General features: G+C 44.5%; 1 protein-coding gene across 13 annotated transcripts in view; it reads left to right on the forward strand.

Annotated features, from left to right (window-relative positions):
• Positions 1–21,961, forward strand: part of TRERF1 (transcriptional regulating factor 1) — a 205,209-nt gene that overhangs the window by 173,742 nt on the left and 9,506 nt on the right. For all 13 annotated transcript variants that reach the window (XM_037842425.1, XM_037842424.1, XM_037842430.1 and 10 more), the window contains 7 exons: positions 1,160–1,226; positions 2,293–2,432; positions 2,575–2,678; positions 4,071–4,146; positions 12,157–12,245; positions 14,661–14,774; positions 21,263–21,466. In XM_037842425.1, the coding sequence (XP_037698353.1) occupies positions 1,160–1,226; positions 2,293–2,432; positions 2,575–2,678; positions 4,071–4,146; positions 12,157–12,245; positions 14,661–14,774; positions 21,263–21,466 (794 nt within the window). The remainder of the gene's footprint in view (positions 1–1,159; positions 1,227–2,292; positions 2,433–2,574; positions 2,679–4,070; positions 4,147–12,156; positions 12,246–14,660; positions 14,775–21,262; positions 21,467–21,961) is intronic.

Below are 21,961 nucleotides of genomic sequence, written 5' to 3' on the forward strand. Positions count from 1 at the left end.
ACCATGTGTGATTCTCTAAGATGCTCAGAATAAATGTACTAAATGTACTAAATAGATGGACAGAGAGGATTAGGTATTATACACAAGTTCAGACCTCGACATTTTTTTCTATTTTAAATTCAGTTTTATGGAGATATATTCACATACCATACAATCATCTGCAATGTACAGTTAGCTGTTCACAATACCATCATATAGTTGGGCATTCATCACCCCAGTCAATTTTTGAACATTTTCCTTACTCCAAAAAGAATAAAATAAAAGTAAAAAAGAACACCCAAAGCATTCCATCCCTCATCCCACCCTATTTTTTATTTTGTCCCCATTTTTCTACCCATCTGTCCATACACTGGATAAAGGGAGTGTGAGCCACAAGGTTTTCACAATCACACAGTCACAACAGATAAGCCACATAATTATACAGTCGTCTTCAAGAATCAATTCTGGGTTGCTGTTAGACAGTTTTAGGTATTTCCTTCTAGCTATTCCAGTACACTAAAAACTAAAAAGGGATATCTATATAGCACATAAGAATGCCCTCTAGAATGACCTCTTGACTCTGTTTGAGGTCTCTCAGCCACTGAAACTTTATTTTGTTTCATTTTGCTTCCCCCTTCTGTCAAGAAGATTTTCTCAATCCCACGATGCCAGGTGCAGGCTCATCCCTGGGAGTCATGTCCCACATTGCCAGGGAGATTTACACCCCAGGGAGTGATGTCCCAAGTAGGGGGCAGAGTAGGCTTGGGGTGGGGGGTGGGGGCTCATCTGAGCAACAAAGAGATTCTCTGGGGGAGACTCTTAAGGCCTCGGCATTTTAGCGTGATATATAAAGATGACACATAGGCCTGTAACCGGGACGTTTTCTGGAGCAAGAATAGTTTCGTAGAAAGAATCCAGTGTAGCACACTAGGGTGAAGCAGTTGACTTCTCCTTATCCTGTGTGAGAAATGGGATAATCCTTAGCAATTTAGCACTATATTCCATCCAGCTCCTTGGAGATTGTTGGGATAACTCTGCCATGGATTGGGTAGGAGATGGGGCCCTATTTGACTTGGGGGGTAACTGTTCATTTGTTTTAGTTTCTTCATCAGGGAGCAATTGATCTATTGGTCTCCCTGCCCCTTCCCTGTTGACTAATGACCTTTGGTTTGCGTTTCAGACAGCATCGATGGCAGCCATGTGACAGTCACTCCAGGGCCTGGAGAGCAGACCGTGGATGTTGAACCGTAAGGAAAAGCCAATTATTCTTTAGAACAGAAGCCTTAGCTGAGGAAAGGGATCAGAAGCTTTGAGAAATGCAGTTAGTACTTCTGTGGGCAGAGTAGCCACTAAGGGAAAAGTGGCAGAAATTGTAGGATAATGGTATTTTTTGAGTACTATTATTTCCACTTTAGTGGCCAGTGTTTCAAAGTTTTTGCCGAAGAGTAAATTCATAATAAAACCATGTAGCCCAGTATTCAAAGAACCTAGTGTCCCCCCTCTGGCTCCATTGGCCAGCCTGGTTGTGACCACATACTTTCACATCCCTAGTGACAATGAGCCTTTTTTCTTGGGGTGTCCAACTCTCTAGCAGTCTCATTCCAAATGCCCTCATTGCTCCCAACCCTTTTCTAGGGGGGTTCTCCAAATGGGCTTGGTTGAGTATTGGAGTCATGGATTGGCAGTGGGGGTGTTTTGTGGACTGTAAAGGTGGTTATTTTTGTGAGTACACACAGAAAAGAGGCCAGACAACAGAGTGGTAAGTAGATTAAGTCAGGAATCAGAAACCTGACTTCCAACACCATTTTGTTTTTTATCTTGATCAGGTTAAGCTTTCTGTGCTTTAGTTGTCTCATCTATTAAACGGGAATAATTATCATTGCCTTGCTTACATCACACATTTTTGTGAGGTTCAGATGGGGTAATTTATGTGAAAGTGGACTGACAGGGATAAAAAATGGCACAACTGCTTTGTATTTGTCTCATTTTTCCTAGTTAAATCATACCATCAGCCATGCACTTGGCAGTTATTCCCTTGGAATTAGCCACCCTCTGTCTCCCAGTTAGAGGGATCTGGGAAGTCCCGGGCACACTGTCCCCTTGCTTCCCCCCAACATCTCTTCCCAGTCTTGGGGCTATTCCTTACCCCAGTGAGAAAGTCATGCCTGGAATCTTAGAGTCACATTTTGAGGAAATGCCCCTGTGTTCTTCTTGCAGAGGAACTGGTTTCCTCCTTTCTCAGTTCCTGACAGTTGCCCTTGGCCTAGGCATCAAATTGGAGACCACCCTGTTATTTTTTTCTTGTCATTAAAGACGCATCAACATTGGCTTGAGATTCCAAGCAGAGATCCCAGAACTCCAGGATATCTCCACCCTGGCCCAGGACACACACAAGGCCACACTGGTATGGAAGCCCTGGCCAGAGCTGGAAAACCACGACCTCCAGCAAAGAGGTACTGACTACAGGAATAGTTGGATACAAGAGGTTTGATTCTCTGGGATCTCTGGCTCCGAGAATCCATATGCCCCATGGAAACTTGCTATTCCCTGATACAGAGTGTCTCTGATGCAGTAACTTCTCCTTGTTCCCAACAGTGGAGAATCTCCTGAATTTGTGCTGTTCAAGTGCATTGCCAGGTGGAGGGACCAATTCTGAATTTGCTTTGCACTCTCTCTTCGAGGCCAAAGGTGACGTGATGGTAAGCAGTCATGAAAAGCAGGCTTCACAGTTCACCCTTGACATGCCAGAATTCTGAAAAGTATTTCCCTAGGTTTCTTTACTTTTCCACATACCATACAACCAACTTGTAAGTTGATGATCAGTCAACACGTCTCCTTGTCATCTTGCCTTATCTCAATGAGTAGGTCAGTATTTGAAAGACCATAGAAAAGGCTTCAGTTGGACTTCTATTTACACATCTGTTCCCGAAATTTTAATTGTGGGCACATTTGTCTTGGGAAATTAGAACCATTTCTTTTCAGAAGTTTTGTATTTCACAGCAGAAAACTGGGTCTCCAGTAAAGAGTCCTCCCTGAAACAAAACTGAGTCCCAAATTGCCTCATACCCTACTGATTGTTCTTCCCTACTACAGAAATTGGCCCAAGTTTGATGTTCATAGAAACATTTTCTCCTAACCAAAATGAAATATTTACTGTGCACCGCCTGGTTGCACTCTTCATCACTTCTGGTGTTTCCAGACCAGAAGCTTGGTGCCTTCTTCCCAGAATCACAGCTCGGGCTCCTGGCAGAATCACTGTCACTAACCTTACTTTCTCTTCTGGTAAATACATGCCTCTTCCTGATACCAATATAGCCTCCTGCTTTTTTATTTTATGAAAATGTGAATGTAAACAAATTTCCTGATATATCTTTCAAGTATTCCCTAGAATGCTGGAGAACTGTCTTTCACCCTTTGGGGTCAGTGTTGCGGAGTAGTGCTTCTTAAACTTTTTACATGCATGCACATCACCTAGGGATCTTGTTGAAATGCGGGTTCTGATTCAGCAGGTCTGAGGTGGGGCCCAAGTCTGCATTTGTGACAAGCTCCCAGGGGATGTCTGTGCTGCTGCTCTGTGGACCACACTTGGAGTAGCGAGATTCTAGATCGGGCACTGCTCCTCTGAACCATCTTCTGCTCAACTCTGCTGGCAGCATTTTTTTTTAAGTCAATGAGGCTAAAGGAGGCAGATTTTAAAGAATTTGGTACAGTTATTACTATTACAGCTGTTTACATTCAATTGCAATGAAATGTGATTGTTCTGCAAAAGCAGTTGCAAATCACCCACTCATTTTTTTTGGAGCCCTTCCCCAGAGACTCAGACTCCTTTCGGAGGAGGAGTCAAGTCTCTGCTGCCCCCTTTTTTCTCTGACCACCTTGCTGCAGGCATGGCGGCTGGGGCAGGGGGTTAGAAGAGTGAGTCCTATTGGGTGCTGAAAAAACAAAACCAGTTAGGGGAGTCTCCCTCTGGTTTTCCTTCTAATGTCCCCTGGGCTCTGCAGCACTACCCCTTTTTCCCCTTTGGGTACTGGTCTCCCTAGACATATAGACCCATTACTAATTCTCACCTTTTCTCTCCCCTGGGTCTGCAGGCTGCCCTGGAAGTGCTGCTGCTGCGAAAGCCGGTCAGGTTAAAATGTCATCCTTTAGCAAATTACCACTATGCCGGTAGGTTTCCGGGAGCCCTGTGCCCCATTGCTTCCTGAGAGAGGGCCATTTGCATGTTCGGTTGTGCTCTTTTTTAGTAATAGATAACACCAGTTCTCTCATAATCATCATTCATGATCCCAAGGCCTTCTGGGGCATGGCTGGTGGGGCAGTCCTTTGGATCAACAGTGTCAGGTGTGTGTCTGTGTGAACTGTGCCTAGCGGGTATGTGCTGGGAGCTGGTCAATAGCGAACAGAGTCTACACGTGTGAGACCAGAGCTCTGGGGAAAAGAGCCACAGAGGGTGCAGTGCAAAGCCGACAATTCTCAGCAGCCCCCGTCTTTGAAACTGTTCAGACATAGGTTCAGATTCTGACTGTACCCCTTGTCCAGGTCCCTTGGCCTTCTGCAGTCTTGGTTTCCTCACCCATAAAGCAGGGCTCATATTCCATCCCTTGCGGTGGTTTGTGAAGATTTGAGATTGAATATCCAGCCCAATGTCTGACACATCCTAGAAGCTATTGCTCATTTATTAAATGGTTGTTTAGTTGATTTTCCTTTTGAGCTGGGTCCAGAAACAATGAAATACAAAAGTATTTCCTCTTCATAGAGCTTGAGCTTCTAACAAAAAAGTCAGTTCCCTGCACCGGGACAACTGGCTATCCATTTGGGAAACAATGAAGTTAGTGCTTGTCTTTCACCATTTTTAAAAATAAATTCCAGGTAGATTAAGGATCTAAAAGTAAAACCAAAACAAAATTTGTAAGAGTTAAATAATTGCATTAGAGAACATCATCTTGGGACTGGAAAGGTCTTCTTAACACACTAAAAGCAAAACCTGTGAAGGAAAATATTAAAATGTCTGACTATTTCAAAAGTAAAAACTTACGCAAAACAAAATGTCCCATAAATAAACTGAAAGACAGATAGTAGATTGGGAGAAAATATTTGCAGCCTAATTAACAGTAGAATTATTGTTTATTGGACACTTACTGTGTACAAGGAACTCTGCTAGGCACTGAGGAGCCCCGCAACTATGACAGACCTAGTCCCCCCTCATGCAGTTTGGAGTCTGAAGGGGAGACAGTTATGAAATGATAGGACTGCCCTTTTGGCGAGAAAAAGACCTGAAACGTACAAGGTCTTATTAATGTGTGTGTTAACGAAAGCAACACCACCAAGCAGGAAGGCAAAGATGCCTTGGAGATTTGAATGGAGGGAGAATCATGAAGTGAGAAGGAAACAGGTCAGGGAGCCTAAGAGGTAACAAAGCTGAGGTCAACATTTGTATTTCCATTAGATCCACTGAACCCCTCCATCCTGCGAGTGTCCACAAACTTGTCTTGGTGCTCTACTTCCAAGAGGGCTGATTTCCTCCAATGCCCCTGATTTTTAATCATCTGAGTTCCTAGGGTAGGTAGGTGCTAAATATGTGGGCTTGGAGAGCTAGTAATACCTCTTGCAATCATTGGTCCAGGAAGCCAGATGTGGCCAAAGTGAAGGCTTCTCTGCAAATGCTGGAGCATTCACGATGGGCTGCCCACCGCCCATTGCCTCACTTGACATCCTCTTCTTCTATCAAGAGGTAAAAAGGCCTCAGAGGCTCCTCAACTAAGCACAGGAAACCCAGGGGAGTCTGCCTGTAGACCACTTTCAACACCAAAACAGGCAACTATTGGACAAGGCAGGTACAAATAGACATGTGGAATAAGAAATCCCAAATTTAGTCAGTGACCTGAAGTTGCCAATTTCTTAATATTGTCCTGATCATTTCCTTCTTGGTGTCCACCCAGTGTGGGTAGAATGATGTGGGAGTTCTCCCTAATCAGCTGTGGAAACAATTTAGTCCTTTCTTAATTCCCAGCGTCCTCTGCTGCCTGTTAAACCCTGACAGGCTGTCCAGTCTCTTGGAGCCTGTCCCAAGCTGCTTTCCCTAGTGGGTGAGACAAAAATTGGTTGACTGGAAGGAGCTTCCCAATTGCTGGGACTTGCTGATGCCCTCATCCCTCCAGGTGGCCAGACTTCTGGGTGATCTTCTCCAGCTGTGAGCAACCTTCTCAGGGACCCAGATTCCCTTCAGTCCTTCCCAATTTGCCAAAAAAGTATTATCATTATTTTTCTTTATGTGCGTCATGACATTAAGTTATGGACTAGAAGCTGTTCCTCCCCAATACAAAATAAAGCAAAACTATCAAAGTGATACTAGGAACTTTGAATCTGAAAGACTAAATTCTGCTAAAATTAATTGATGTTTTTGGGGTTGGAGGTTCCTAGCTAATCTCTGACCCATCTCCTGACTCTCTCCCCCAGAGGCAGACCAGAAAGGGCACTGTCACTTTCTGGAATCATTTAGACCTTTGGAGGCAAAAGAGGTGGTGAGGTGAGGTGTGAAGAGTCTGTATCCTGCTAGCTGTGTGTCTCCAGGAAACAGGCACTCACCTGGATCAGCCAGTCCCTGCCTTCTCCAGCAAGTGATCACATTCTGGGCCCCAGAGACTCTTCTAAAATTTTGAGCAGAAATGGCTTGTTTCCCCTCAAAGAACCCTTTCAGAGCATCGCTAAAGTCTGACCTGACTCTGTCCCCTCATCGGCTTCCTTTTAAGCCACAGGGGAGACAACAGAGCCCACCTGCTCACCTGACCCCACCTGTCAGTTACCTCAGTTACCACCTCCTCCCCCCACGTTGACACTCTTGATTTGTTTTCCAAGTGTCGATGAGCCCCATCCCTCTTGCCCCATCCTGCTTTGGCCTCCGTACCAAGCCTCCTCTTCAAGAGGATCCTGTGTCAGCTCAGTTCCCGCCTCACCAGGACACTGTCTTCCACATCTCCTTTGGCTTCTGGCTGTGTGACTGTGGCTAGTGTCACCTCACCCTGACTCTGGCCCTGGAATTGCACTCCAGGGTCCCAGTTGTCTCTGCCCTGGGTGGGGAGGCAGCAAGACTGGACTCAGGGAGGGGCACTGCAAGTATGGGAAGAAAAGAAACAGAAAACAGGCCTGTGAAAATCACTTCACTTACTATACTCATTATATTCCCTTCCTCCCATCCCAACAAACTTAGTAAGAAAAGGAGAAGATGACCACGAGAGACATGTTAGGGGTGGCAGAATACAGAGCTCACTGGTGTGGACTGGACACCTCACCCAGCTTTGAGGGCCACTTGCCAAGGCCAAATGAGCCCTGTACAAGGTTCCCAGAGGAATGCGCAATGGGGTAGCTTCCAGCAGTCTTTGCTTCACCCCAAGATGCAAGACCCAGCCCTTTCTTCCTTCATCCTCACTTTCCTGCGCAGGGTCTCTCAGCATCCCCTGGCATGTGTGGTTAGCAGTTGTTGGCAATGGTTCCCAGTTACCAGTTGCATTGGATGGGGAAGGGTTGAGCTTGGGGAAGTCAGGGTGGGGAGGATTCCTGGTTGTAATCAAAGGGTTTGCAGCCTCCTTGATTTTTGCATTGAACTGGCCATTACATGGGCATGGCGTGGTGGGGGTATCTCAGAACTGGCCCCAGGCTTCTCAGCAAGGGGTCAGCAGAGGCCACTGTTGGCTCCCATCACAGCCCAAGCACTCACTGGGTCTTGGACTCTGATCTGAGCTCTGGAGCTGGGAGAGACCTGAGGGAAATACCCGTTCAGTCAGAGGAGGCCTGATCTCTGCCCTGGAAGCTACCCCAGTTTGAGGAAGGAGACAGAACTGCATACTCGAGTATACCTTGCAAGAAGCATAGCTGATTCAATTTCCCAGGCAGTCCTAGCCCATCTAACTGGATAGCGGTCCCCTTAGGGGCAGAAACTGAGTTAACACTTACTCTCTTGCCTTGCCTCACACAGCACTTCTAAAGAAAAAAGTTAGTGACAAACCTGAGTTCTGGATTCAGATCGAGTCCTTCTTCTCTTTCGTCCCCAGAGGAAACTTGGGTGGCAGCCTGCTTTACCCTGTACCCCTGAAAAAATTATTCAGCCCTCACCCATTATGGGAAACTCTCTATGGAAATAAAAATCTGGTATAAAAACAGTCCTTTTTCTACAGTGAACATGTCTTCCTTGTGTAACTGCAAAAACAGCGATAGAAGTTTTTAAAACCTTGAAAGAAAAAACAAAAAAATCCTCTTGAAAAAGATACTGTGACCAAACTTCTTCTCACCCCTCTGTGTCTTTTTATTTGCCGGAGTGCATTGTAGACTGCCCCCAAATTAGCCAAAGAACAGTGTCTGTATCTCAGCAACTGAAGCTCACATCGTTTTTCCTGATAGTGTTCCAGCACCAGTTTCGTCCAGTTAATTAGGCTCTTCATAATTAGTCTTAATCATCTTGTTTGGGGGCCCCTGCTGATAATTGCTCAGTAGCCAGGAATCCCCAGGTAGAACAAATGACTCCTGGGGAAATGTCAGCAGTCTCATCTTGTGTACACGCTAAGCTAAGCGGGCAGCAGGAATCTTGGAGAGAAAGGGATGGCATCCAGAGGCAGAAGGAAAGGGGAGCATCTGAGGCCGCTCCCTGCCTTGGTTTTGCATTTCTCCCTGGAATTGGTCCAAAACACAGAATCCAGGAAGGAAGGGCTGACATAGAACCTGGTATAAGAATGAGGAAGATACTGTTGTTCAACAGAGACCCCAGGAAATAGAGAGGCCTGAGCTTTCCTTGTCTTTGGATTACAGAGGAATTTGGAAGACAGGATGTAGAAGGCGATGGAAGTTACAAGCAGGCTAGAGGATTATAAACACACAGAACAAGGAACACTGGCAAGAACAGGTGTCTTCATGAGTGCCATTAACACATACATCAGTGAGGAGTAGTGTGTGTCCCATAGCTGAGGACTGGTTTGGAATCGGCTCTTTGACTTGTCAGCCAAGATCCGAAATTTTACTGAGCAACTACTTAGGACCAAATGCTGTCAGTCACAAGGGTGGCTGTCATGATTCCCACATCACAGATGAGGAAACTGAAACTCACAGAAGTTAAGAAAACTTATCTTGTGTCATAGAAGGAGTAATTGGCAGAACCAGATTCATGGCCTAAGGTCCCCTGACTAAATTCACCCCTTTTTATCACAGCATGGTTACCTTATCATTTGGGGAGAACATATTCAGATGTTATTTATTTGTACCAACTTTGACCTGGAAATTCAATCTTAGAGCTCGGGGGTAGAGTTTCAGCCCCTGTGGACAACCCCATCATCAGGAGGCAGTGAAAATTGAGCCAGCTCTCAAGTGTGAGTATGAGAACAGTTTTGTTTATCTGGCCAAGCCTCTGCCTCTCACTTCACGGACACTCTTTCTGGACAGACAGACAGACACACACACACACACACACACACACACACACACACAGCAGTAACATTTGCTCTAAAGCATGGATCCTAGAACTGCATGGAGGAGTCATCTGTTATTCTCTAAGCACCTATTTCCTACTGTAGCCCCTGCAGCCCTCAGGATGGGAGAGTGGTACACAGAGGAAACAGGGAGTGCAGCCCACTTCCACTCCAGGGCAGTTGTGTGAAAGACCACCTTTGTGCTCCCCATCACAGAGCAGCAGCCCCGAAGAGCACAGGAGAGTCAGCCAAGGAAAGGTCTCCCTCACCCATGAGACTGGGCGATTCCTCTTAACAGATGGGCCAAGAAGTTACCTCGTATTCTTTAGGATTGCAGCGGAAAAGCCAAGGGACATGAAGGAACATGCTCCTTAGAAGTAGACCGACCTGGGAGCCTAAACCTCGCCGTGGGCTAGAAATCAGGTGGCGAACTTGGCCACAGGAGTGTGCTGTAAAAGTGGGGTGCTAGCCTGAGAAGGTAGATGGCCCAGTTAGTGTCTCACCAAGACTTAGAACGGCACTGTAACTTAGGAAACTTATAATCTGGCTAATGTTGAAAAAGGTTCTCTAGTTGAACATTTTCAATTAGATAAATATAGTTGGGTATTTTTATTGGCAAAATGTACAGATTCCATATCTAAGATGCAGTCCAGGGCTACACATACCTACATACTGGCTTCCTCATAAACTTCTTCAGGGACTCACCTGGTGTGAAATGTCACCATCATCGTCTCCCATCATTATCTTTTTGATTCCTCTTAAGCCTCTATTTTGATAAATATGTAAAAGGAACCATGACTGCTCTCTCGCCATTCAACTAAGTTGTTGGTTAGTCCTTTCTTTCATCTATTTTTTGCCTCACCTCCTGGAGAAGGAGAATATATGGGAGCTGAGATCCCAAGACCTTGAATGTTGGACTTAATTTGAGGAATGGGCATGGAACGAGCTGCAAGAGCCCCGAATCCCATCAACCTCCTCTACTCAGGTCCACTCCAGCAAGACTTCTCCAAACACCCAGCATTTCTTCCCCTCCCTATTACTGGGGTTTGCACAACTGGAGATGTCCAGGCCTCCAGAGCCTGTAGAATATGCTTCCTTCTACTGAGAGCTTATTGGAGAGCTGCTTTCCTTCTAGAAGTGAAGAGAGAAATTTGCAAACCAAAGAAATTGGGTGGTGGCCCTGCTTTTGTGATATATGAACCAGCCCAGTTGTGGAGAGCATATTCTTTAAGTCTGGAGCCAGCACCCTTGGCTTGAGGACCCATTGAAGAGTCACAGGGAGAAGATGTTTGTTTCAGAAATCTGAATGTATATTACATAGTCACATTTTCCCAAGGATTCTAGGATTTCAACCTATAACCTAAGGAGGCCCTTGCCTGCCCAGGGCAGCTTTACCTGACACACTGAATTGTAATTTTGGCTGAACTTATCAAGGGAAGGAAGATTCAGCTTTCTTGTGCTTCAGTTCCATCAGCCAACCACAGCAAAATGGAAACCTTGGACTTACACTGGATGGGAGGAAAGATGCTGTGGTTTTTAGGACCACAACTCTGAAGAGAAGATGCAAAGGAAGGTCAAAGACCTGGCCATCTACCATACACAGAATCATGAATGTGGGGAATTCAGAAAGCCAGAAGAATGGGGCTGAGGTTTCTGTGAGCCAGACACAATGATTGAGCCTTGCCTGGAGCCCACAGAACTGTGGACCGTGCAGCTCCTTGGAAATGGGCTTTATTTCTTGCCCAAAACATGACTGAACCATTCTATATGGAAATCCGCTTATCCTGTTTTCTCTTTAGTTGAGGAAAAAGACCTAAATGTCAAGTTTAGCTGGCAAGGCAAATACACCAGCCTGTGTATTTGTCAAGAACTGGCTCCGCTTGCCTTTCCAGCCTCATCTGCTTTTTCTCGCTGGAACCCTATTCTTGGACCATCTTGGATTACTGATCATTCTTTAAACACTTTCATTTCCTCGTCTGTAAAGTGGAATAATAGTAATACCAATCTTACAGAGTTGTTGGTGGAACTAAATGATTCGTACCTGTAAAGTATTTAGATCCTGGCATAAAGTAAGCAGTTATAGATCAGAGCTCTATTTCCTAGTACAGCATCTTTTGTATAATAGGCACTTAATAAATATCTGTTGAATTAATTGAAGTACATCATCTCACTCTTGCCTCTGACTTGCTTCTGTGTGTTCTTTAAAACTCATCTTGGGTGTTTTCTCTACCGAGAAGCCTTCCCGGCTGCCCTGGCCCTCGCCTGAGTGGTTTGTCTGCCCAGTGGACTGTGAGCTTGAGGGTGTAGACTGGTGAATCCTCCACTCCCATGTAGGCACTCATGGATATAAGAACTACATCAAAACTGTAGCTAAAATGTGTTTAGTGATCCTTGTTTCCCAGTTACTAAGCTAGGCACTTCACATGCACGATCTTTAACCTTCACAACAATCCTTTGAGGTGGGGTCAATTATCATTCGCATTTGCAGGTAACAAAACTGAATCTAGGGTTAAGTAACTTGCCAAGGTCATGGCCATGGCTGGGATTTGAACCCAAGTAGTCAGGGCTGCCAACTATTAAACTTCCCTGCCTCTCTTAAAATAGGAGTTTGACATGTATTATATCACTTGCTGAACAGTTGTACTTTGTAACCTAACCAATTGAACCAGCAACTAAAAGTGGGGAGAACTGTGAGCTGTTCTTACAAAGTTATGTTTTATTGTAGGTTCGGACAAGTGGACCTCCCTAGAAAGAAAACTGTTTAATAAAGCACTAGCCACTTACAGCAAAGACTTTATTTTTGTACAGAAGATGGTAAGCATGCTTTTCTTATTGCTGACTGGAAATTATTCTGAGAAAATGTACACCTAAAAACAGAAATATTTGGTTACCATTTTGATGCTCTCACAAAAAGGATGTCTTCCCTCCCTCGTTGATGATGGATGGTAGTTGGATGGGGTGGTGTGGCCCAGTGGTGGGGATGTGGTAGGGAGGGATGTGGTAGGAAGAGGGATGTAGGTTTCTTGGATTTGACAGTGATGGAGGGCTTATTTTCTATTCTGATGAAATCATGAAATTTCTACATTCTCTCAGAATAAATAGAACTGGGTCTTATGGTTCACAATTGGCCTAATTTATTTCGTGCATATTTGATAGCTCTGTCATATTTTGACCTTTAGAACTTTTTTCCTGGGAAATTAGGGAAAGGAGGACATGTGCCCTCCCCCTACCCAGTAAGAGTTTCTGATGTTGGCTCCCTAATCATAACAATAGTTACAATAAAAATAATACCTTACATTTACAGCATTTTACAGCAAAACAAATCTCAGCCTACTTGAAATTGCACTTTATACAGCAGGTAATAAACTTAACAGGACTTAATTGGCTGAGAGGTGGTTTAAGCTAAAAAGTTCAAATGATTCAAAGACTGTTTAAACAAACCTTGGTGAATGATAGAACCATGTTGCATTATGAGGGGTCATTAAGAATGTTCAGTTACACAGAGAACAGGGTGGACGCGGCTCCCCCTGGCTCCAGGCTGGGCTGGCTGGTCCTCAGTGGTGTCCCAGGGTGGCATGGCTCCTGTTCTCAATCAAGGGCCTCGCCTGGATGAGAAGTAGTGGGCTTTGTCTTCGACTTGCCTCTGTCTCCTGATCTGCAGCTCGCCTCCTTCTCCCCATCTGTGTGGCCACCACACCCTTTGCTGCCCAGCAGCTCCCATGCCTGAGTCACTTGCCACCAGGACTGACCTGCCTGTCCTTGGTCCCATTCTTGAAGGGCCATACACCTTGTTGATTGACGATGGACTCGTGTTTGCTTTGCTGCTCAGACAACACAAGTTTTTAAACAAGGACTCTCTGGGACAGCATCCTCACTCCCCCAGGCGATTCTAATGTGGAATTTCCAGGGGGCAGCTGAATGCAAAGGGGGCAGCTTGGAGCAGGCAGGACTTCCTTGTGGTGCCCTTCTGCTCTCACCTGTAGGTGGCTGTGTCCCTTCCTCTATCCCCAAGGGTAGAGCCAGTCTTTAATATACTGCCAAGACACCCACATTATTGAATTCCACCTTGAGCTTAGGGAAATATGAACTAAATAAAGGAATTTTTTTCTCTTTAAAATACATATACCTTTGCCTCTTTGGGAGTGACCAAGACTTTTTCTCTGTGAAAACTAAGCTCTGGTCATCATAATTTTTTCCTTGTATTCCTTTTTTTTTTTTTTTTTAATTAAATTCAGTTTTATTGAAATACATTCACACACCATACAATCATCCATGATATACAATCCACTGTCCACAGTATGATAACATAGTTATGCGTTCATCACCACAATCTATCTCTGAACATTTTCCTTACATCAGAAAGAACCAGAACAAGAATAAAAAATAAAAGTGAAAAAAGAACACCCAAATCATCCCTCCATCCCACCCCATTTGTCCTTTAGTTTTTATCCCCATTCCTCCACTCATCCATACACTAGATAAAGGGGGTGTGATCCACAAGGTCTTCACAATCACACTGTCACCCCTTGTAATCTACATTATTATATAATTGTCTTCAGGAGTTCAGACTCCTGGGTTGGAGTTTGGTAGTTTCAGGTATTTACTTCTAGCTATTCCAATACATTAAAGCCTAAGAGGTGTTATCTATATAGTGCATACGAATGTCCACCAGAGTGACCTCTCGACTCCATTTGGAATCTCTCAGCCACTGAAACTATTTCGTCTCATCCTTGTATTCCTTTTTGATACTAAGGAACAACTTTCATAAATAGATTTTGAAGGTCAAGTTAGAGAGCTAAACAATTCACACACAATAAAAAAGCATGCTGCTTTGTGAAATTAAAAAAAAATGAATGAGTGCTCTGTGTACTGATATGGAAAACTCTCCAAGTTATATAGCGGAAAAAATCAAATTGCAAAACAGCATATAGAGTGTGCTGCCTTTTGTGAAAAAAGATAGGAGGAAGATGAATATATTTTTGTGTTTGTTGGTATGTGTATAAACAAATTCTGGAAATTAATAACAGGCACTCCCTGCATTGCAGGGTGGGGAATGAGAGCTGACTAGATAGAAATCAGAAGTGGGAAGGAGACTTTTCACTGTTTGCCACCTTTATTGAAGTAATACATAAATGTATTGTTTATTTCAAAATTTAAATTTTAAAAAAAGCTTGCTCCTCTGCACAGTGCCCATTGCTAGGGCTGATCTTGAGATTGCTTTCCTGGCAGGTGAAGTCTAAGACGGTGGCTCAGTGTGTGGAGTACTACTACACATGGAAAAAAATCATGCGGTTAGGGCGGAAACACCGGACACGGCTCACGGAGATCATAGATGATTGTGTGGTAAGTGAAGCAATTTAACTCATTGGTCATGCTGGCCCCACTCCCACCCCTAGCACAGATTAGTAAATGGCTGGTGTTTGGTTTGCCTTTGCCTCCGAGATGGCCTCATTGAGTGGGTGACAGAGGCCAACCCTCTTGCCAGATTCAGGACTTGACCTTCCTGGTACAGGCAGAAGGAAGGTGACTCTGAGTTTGACCTGTAGCTCATTGTTAGTGGAGGAGGTGAAGGCTGGCTTGGATTCCAAGGCAAGCAGGAGCCAGGAGAGTTAGACCAGGAGGGCCCAGCCTTGGATGGGTTGTTTATAAGTGGGTGCCCTGGCATGCCTATGACATGAATGCTATTGACCATAGATCATAACAAGCCTCAGAAAGATGAAGCGCCTGTTCTGGTTTGCTAAGGCTGCCAGAATGCAAGATACCAGAAAGGATTGGCTTTTACAATGGGGAGTTTATTAGTTCACAAATTTATAGTTCTAAGGCCATAAAAGTTTCTGAACTAAGGCATCAACAAAAGGATACGTTCACTGAAAAAAGGGCAATGGTGTCTGGAATACTTCTGTCAGCTGGGAAAGCACATGGCTGGCATCTCCTGGTCTCTTTGCTCCTGGGTTGCATTTCTTTCAGCTTCTGATTCCAGTGGCTTCTCTTTAAGCATCTGTTAGTTCTTACTTAGCTTCTCCTAAGTGGGCTTCATCTCTTAGCTTAGCATCTCCAAACATCTGGGTCTGTGTTGGCTCTGGTTTTAACGGTTATCTCCAAAATGTTGCTGGGCGTTTTCTAAGTCTCTGAGCTTCTTTCTCTCTGTGAGCACTTTTAAAGGACTCCAGTAAACTAATCAAGACCCACCTTGAATGGGCGGGGCCTCATCTCCATGGAAATAATGTACTCATAAGGTCCCACCCATAATTGGGTGGGTCACGTCTCCATGGAAACAACCTAATCAAAAGATCCCACCCACAATAAGTCTGCACCCACGAGACTGAATTAAAATAACGTGGCTTTTCTGGGCTGCATAATAGATTCAAACCAGCACAGAGCCCTAGGACATTACTCACCGCTGTTTATTTAAAGCATGAGCAAGGAAGAACTCTGGCCTCTAGATACTGCTGGTAACTCTCTCAGCTCTCAAGAAGCCAGTGAACAGTGTGTAGATTATTCTAGTCCTTACATCCCCATTTATCCCCACTGATTTCCCCCATTAGCAGACAATTTAAAGTTGCCTGCATGTACTAAGATTTAAGTACATATTAAAGAGAAAACAAGATCAAGATATTCTGCAGACCCCATGTTTGTGGCTTTGGGAGTGACTTGCACTTATCATCCTCTCTTCTCTGTATCTATAGCCAGGGGAAACTGTTTTCACAGACTGTGGAAAATATTCCCTGCCACATATGTGTATGTAAAAGTTATATGTCTTGGAACAAATTATTAAACTCCAGTCTCTGTTGCCATCAGGGAGAGTATTTGGAATCACAAATTATATGAATATTTCTAATTATACTTTCATTCCCAGTTGTGCCCTGAATGTAAGTGTTAGCACATATGAGGATTATCTTCTTTAACAAGCACTTACATAGCCAGGCATTGTTCTAGGGACTGTACATACCAGTTCTATGAGGTAGGAAACTGAGGCGTAGAGCTTAAGTAACTTGCCCATAGTCACATGGCCAATGAGGGTGTTGTCTGAGTCTGATTGCTTGTGAAAGACTTAAGAATACTCAAATGCACATTGACTTAAAGAAATGTAAGAACACTTGGATTCATTCATTCTCCTGAGCCCAAGCTCTTCACAAAGAATTGATCCTAGCTATGAAATATACACACATATAAAAATCTATATTTGGGACCAAATATCAGGGAAAATAGACATCTGCAGAACAGAATTGTTTTGCCATTCTTTCAAAGAGGACAGTATTCTGTATTCAGGATTTTCGTGTCCAGGGCTTTAGTTCGACCAGTTTAAAGTAGTGTTATCTTGCATCAGAATAGCCTTTTGCTCATGTGTGGCCTAATGTTTAAAAAAAAGGCAGCATGGCCCCTGGGACAATCAACTGAAAGCATTCGAATCCCCACAGTATAACCAGCAATGTGAACATAGGGGCTATGGCAACCCAGGGATGTTGATGAATGGCCTCAGCTCGCCTGGAGCATACATATATTCTAGTTGGGAAGATGCTACACACACACACACTGTGGAAAGTTTACCATGAAGGCAGAATGAGATGAGACCCGGAGAGTCTTAGAGTTAGATAGGGCCCAGGGACTCTTTGGTCCAACCCCCCCATTTCATAGACAGGAGGTTGAGTCCCAGAGAGAAGAAGGGGCTTGCCCAAGATCACACAGAATGTTGCTTTCTAAATGAGTAGAATAGACAGTGAAGAAGGAAGCACAGGGAATCCTGGCCTTAGAGTCCTGGGACCTGGTTCCCACACCCATCTCAGGCTAATCACTGCCCCGCTCTGAGCCTCAGCTTCCCCACTTGTAAGACAGGGCAGATGATTTAGATGATTTGGAATGTCCCTTCCAATTCTGGAATGTTCTGGGCTCTGTCAGTGCTGTGTTGGAGGAGAAGGCAAAATCAGAGGATACAGTCTCCTAAGACAAATTGGTATCTCTTAGGCTCCAGTGTTACCAAGGGCCTCAGACAGTGCCTGACATATTATAGGCACTTAATTAATGTTTTTGCTATGAATGTATGAACATTTTTTTCAAGATCAGAGTCACTCTAGTTCATAGCAACAGTCTCTCTGTGAGCTCCCCAGAGGGAGCTGGGTGAACAGGGTGATGCTGAGCAGAAGAACGCTGCTAACAAAGCAGTTATCACACAAGGCAGAGGCACCATCTTGGGCTGATGGGGCTTTGAAGACTGGTTGAAAAGGCCCTGGCCTGCACATAGCTTCAGATTAAAGAGGAGAGATTAAAATGGTGCCCAAGTGGCCACACCCTCATGACTTGTGAGCTTGGGGAGAATAAAAAGCTTATGTGCAGTGATGAGTCAGGCCCGCAAAAACAGGAAAATCTCCCTCAGGCTTTGTGTGCACAGTCAGCCTTCTGAGGATAGTTTGCCAAGTGGAGATGAAAATGTGGGATCATGAAAGGACTGGGGGAGGGTGCAGAAGGCATAGTCCTAGGACAGGGGTTCTGCTTGGTTCTCTGGGCCTGCCTGGAACAGCTGGGATGACTGTCCTCCTCAGCTGTCCTCAGCATTTTGTTAAGGGGACAGGTGACCGTTTCCCCCTTAGATGGAACATGATGGAACATGCTCAAGGGTAGTTGAGGACTTCAGGGGGAGAAGGGAAAGAAGGAGCACTGGGAAAGAGTGACTGCACAAATAACCAGCAGGTCAGCATGACCCTACAGCTCTCTCAGCAGGGATGGTTTGACTTCTGGCCCCACAGGCTCTTCCACCTCTGAGGCAGAAGAGGGTGAGAGAAAAATGTGCTGGCCACACCTTCCTGTCCCTGGCACATGCTCATGCTTCCCCACTCGGGGAATATCTTGGGGTCTGGATGTGACGAAAATTCAACACAATTCAAGCAAACGACTGAGGCAGTTAACTGACTTTGGTAGTCAGTGATCAGGGCTCCAGGGGCAAAGGTAACGCTCACCCGTGGTCTAAACACCACTTTAGCAACCAGTTGGCAAGGGGCTTGAGAAACATCCTCCCCCCCTTTGACATTTAAAGGTAGCTGGTTCTAGTGGTTTTAAAAAGGTCATGTTCTCTGTGTTTGACCTGGAAGCTAAACTATTTACAAATGGACAAATTTGCACCTGTGGACACTTGCAGCCCGGCCAGGGAGTGAAGGCTGAGGTTTTAGAATCAGACGGGACGGGTTTTAAATCTCAGTTCAACTTCTTTACCAGATCTGTAACCTTGGGAAAATTACTTCTCTGTTCAGTTTCCTTGCTGGTTTAAAAAAGGAAAATTTGTACAGGGTTCTTGTGAGGACTAGAAAATGTGTGTGTGTGTGTGTGTGTGTGTGTGTGTGTGTGTCTGTCCATCTGTCTGTCTGATTCATAGCAGGCATTCAGTATGTCATCATCATCATCATCAGAGACTGTAACACACAATTTTGTATCTTTAAGTAAATTTGGGTTGTTGAACGTTTATATCATAGTTTACCAATTTCTCATAATATGAATCCTATATATATGCCTAAGAAAAAAGCATCTTCTCTTCAACAAACTCTTATTTTGGACACTCAAGATTTTTTAGTAATACGTTAAGTATTTACCTACGTCTCCACCCTGTATGTGCCCAACTTCTACCATTTTTGGAATATTACTAAATATTTCATTTTGCAATATATTCTAAAGTGGTAAACTTGTTGATACAAAGTTCTGCATGTTAGGATTTTTGTCCTTTGTATCGCTTAGTCACTTTGGTGAGCCATATGGCTTGATGGTAAATCATTTTGTGAGCATATATAGATTGCCAGTTGAAAGAAACCTATCTAAATTACTGAGACATGCATTAACACAGTTTAGTAAAACTTAATCCATAATTTTTTGCCTTTTTGAACATTTCTTCTAAGTTTTAAGCCGAAGAATGGTGTTATGAGAAAATTGTCATTATAACAAGTACCGTGACACAAATGCCATTGTCATTAAAAATTATTGTGTAATTTATTTTAAATAACAAGTTGTAGGCCACAGCCAGCTTAATAAACTGAGATTTGAGACCACCAAGTTCCAGTTCTGTAAAGGAATGGAGCAAACCCTTGGAGTTGGACAAAATGTGGTTTTATCTGAAACTCAAACAGATTGGAAGATGGATATAATTCCTACAGGAATAAGACCATTTAAATGAAATCATTTTATATGTTCTGTACTTGTAAGAGGCTTGCAGCTTATATCATAAATTACTCTGTAAAATATGGATATTAGGCCTACATCTATATTCATTGAAGTCTTTCAGCAACTTTAATCATTACTAATTAATCCTAATTAGCCCATTGTAAGCACCTTTTCTTAAATACTCCCTCTTAATACATCATCTCAATTAAGCATATATGTGATATTATATACAGTCAGTACTGAAACGGCAAGGAGGGTTCTAAATGTTCCATATTTACCAGCACTTTTTCCCCCTACCCCCAAGCCAAACTGGAAAGAAGAAGCCTGTGGTTTCTGGATCCTAGGGTACTACCCCTCTCAGCAATCTTTATTCTTCTTGGAAATCTCCTCTTCTGTGTTAGAGAATCACAGGCTCACCTAGAGTTGTTGCTGTCTGAGGTAAAGCAAGCTGGAGCCCATGTGCTGTAAGCAGTGGGTATGAAGAATCTGTCAAAGGCCATTGGACATGCCTTTTGTTTCCTCATTTGTAAAATGAGAGAACTCCGCACAGCCTGGTAAATGTGAAAGCACATTGTAAACTGTGACCTGCTGTAAAATACAACACAGAATTCCCTTTCCCTGGTCCTTGGTCATTTCTGGGCCTGGAGAAGCCAGCGTCCCTCCACCTCCTGCCCAGATGAGGACGGAGAGAGCAGAGCTAAGGTAGGGGTGAGTAAGCAAGAGGTAGGACAAGGGCCTCCTAGATCCCTGCCCTCCCACCCTAACCACCCAGAGTGCCCATTCCAAGCTGCTCCGTTAACTTCTGTTGTTATCCTTGAGGAAGGCAGAAACTTTCCGCTTAGTTCTCCACATGGTTGCTGAGGAAGGGACATAGCAACAGAAAGGATTATTATTCATAGAAAACATTTTCTTGTTCTTTTTTTAATAAAATGTCCCTGGAAGGAGAAAATGAGTAAATAGAAGCATTGAAAACACTGCTTTTTCCAAACCCAGTGTCAGAGACAAAAGACACAGGATAAATAAAATACCCTCTTCCGTTTTCTATCCTTTTCAGAGTCATTGTGGTTCACTCTCTCATTCTATTTTCTGAAAAGAGCAGAGTAAGGGTGCCTTTTAACAGCCTGTGTCATGTGCTTTCCATGTACTGTGGGTCAGAAAAGGCATCTCCGGGCTTCTAGGTGAGGCACATGGGCGTGTGTTAGGAGGCCGTAAGCCTTATAAACAAATCATTACAGGTTTAGCCTCTCTCCAGAGGGGTGTCCACAGAATCATTACTGCTCAAAAAGCCCCCCTCACTGCCTTGGAAAGACAGAGTTGCCACAAGAGACAGAGCTGCCCGAGTTTTAGAAACTTTTAAGGTCTGATGGTCTCAAACAAGGAGGAAAAACTCTGCATGCAGAAATCACTTCTCACACTTGGCAGCTTTTTATATAATTGTTGAGGGGGCTCAAAGGGTGGGGAACTAGAAATTCCTAAAAATTGACCTAAAAATTCCAAAAGTACAGTGCCAAGCTTTTAGAGGCCCTGGTCCCCTCCAAAGGGCCATCTGCCATTCCTTGCACAGAAACAGCTGCAGCCCCAGCCCCACGTCCAGCCCCTCTCTCCACCACCTCCCTGTGGATTCTGTTCATCACTAAAAGTGTCACGTGGGGCTTCCCCCCACCCTTTTCCTTTTATTACCTTAACACCAGACAAGTGAAGAAGAGGAGGAGTTAGAGGAGGAGGAAGAGGACCTGGAAGAAGATAGGAGATCCACAAAAGAAGAGGAGAGCGAAGCTCCAAAGTCCCCAGAGCCACCGCCAGTACCCGCCCTGGCTCCCGTGGAGGGGCCGGCCCTGCAGGTCCTCGGCCAGCCCTGCGGCTCCTTCATCTGCGAAATGCCCAACTGCGGGGCTGTAAGTTTCTCTGCGTCCTCGTCCTCAGGGGCTGGGAGCTGCCCTAGGACTAGCAAAGTCTATACAGCTGTGCTTTACTTTAAAAGACCGTACATTTTAGAAAGGGTTCACTCCCTGCAGTGATGCTTTGGCAGAGGAATTCTGTCGTCCCCCCCCCCGTTGTTTTCCTGCTGTCACTCCTTTTGCTTACTCATTACTGGAGTGTGTTCTGTGTCCAGCTCTATGCTGCATGCTCTGGAGGACATAAGGAAGCCCCCCTGCCCTCAGGAATGTGTGTGATTCTGATGGGTTCCAGAAATGACCCTCTGCTTTCCTTGGTGCTTCTCCACTCCTCTGGACTGCATGTCACACAAAGACATGCCCTGTAAACGTGTATTTAAAATGCGCTAGGGGAGCCCCCAGAGAAAGATCATGGTTTTAGAGCATAACTACTTACCCTCAGCCCCTGTCATTTTAACTGCCTGGAAGGTTTCAGATTTCATATTCTGTAAAGTG

Source organism: Choloepus didactylus, chromosome 7, assembly GCF_015220235.1.
Source record: "Choloepus didactylus isolate mChoDid1 chromosome 7, mChoDid1.pri, whole genome shotgun sequence".
Classification (NCBI taxonomy): Eukaryota; Metazoa; Chordata; class Mammalia; order Pilosa; family Megalonychidae; genus Choloepus; species Choloepus didactylus.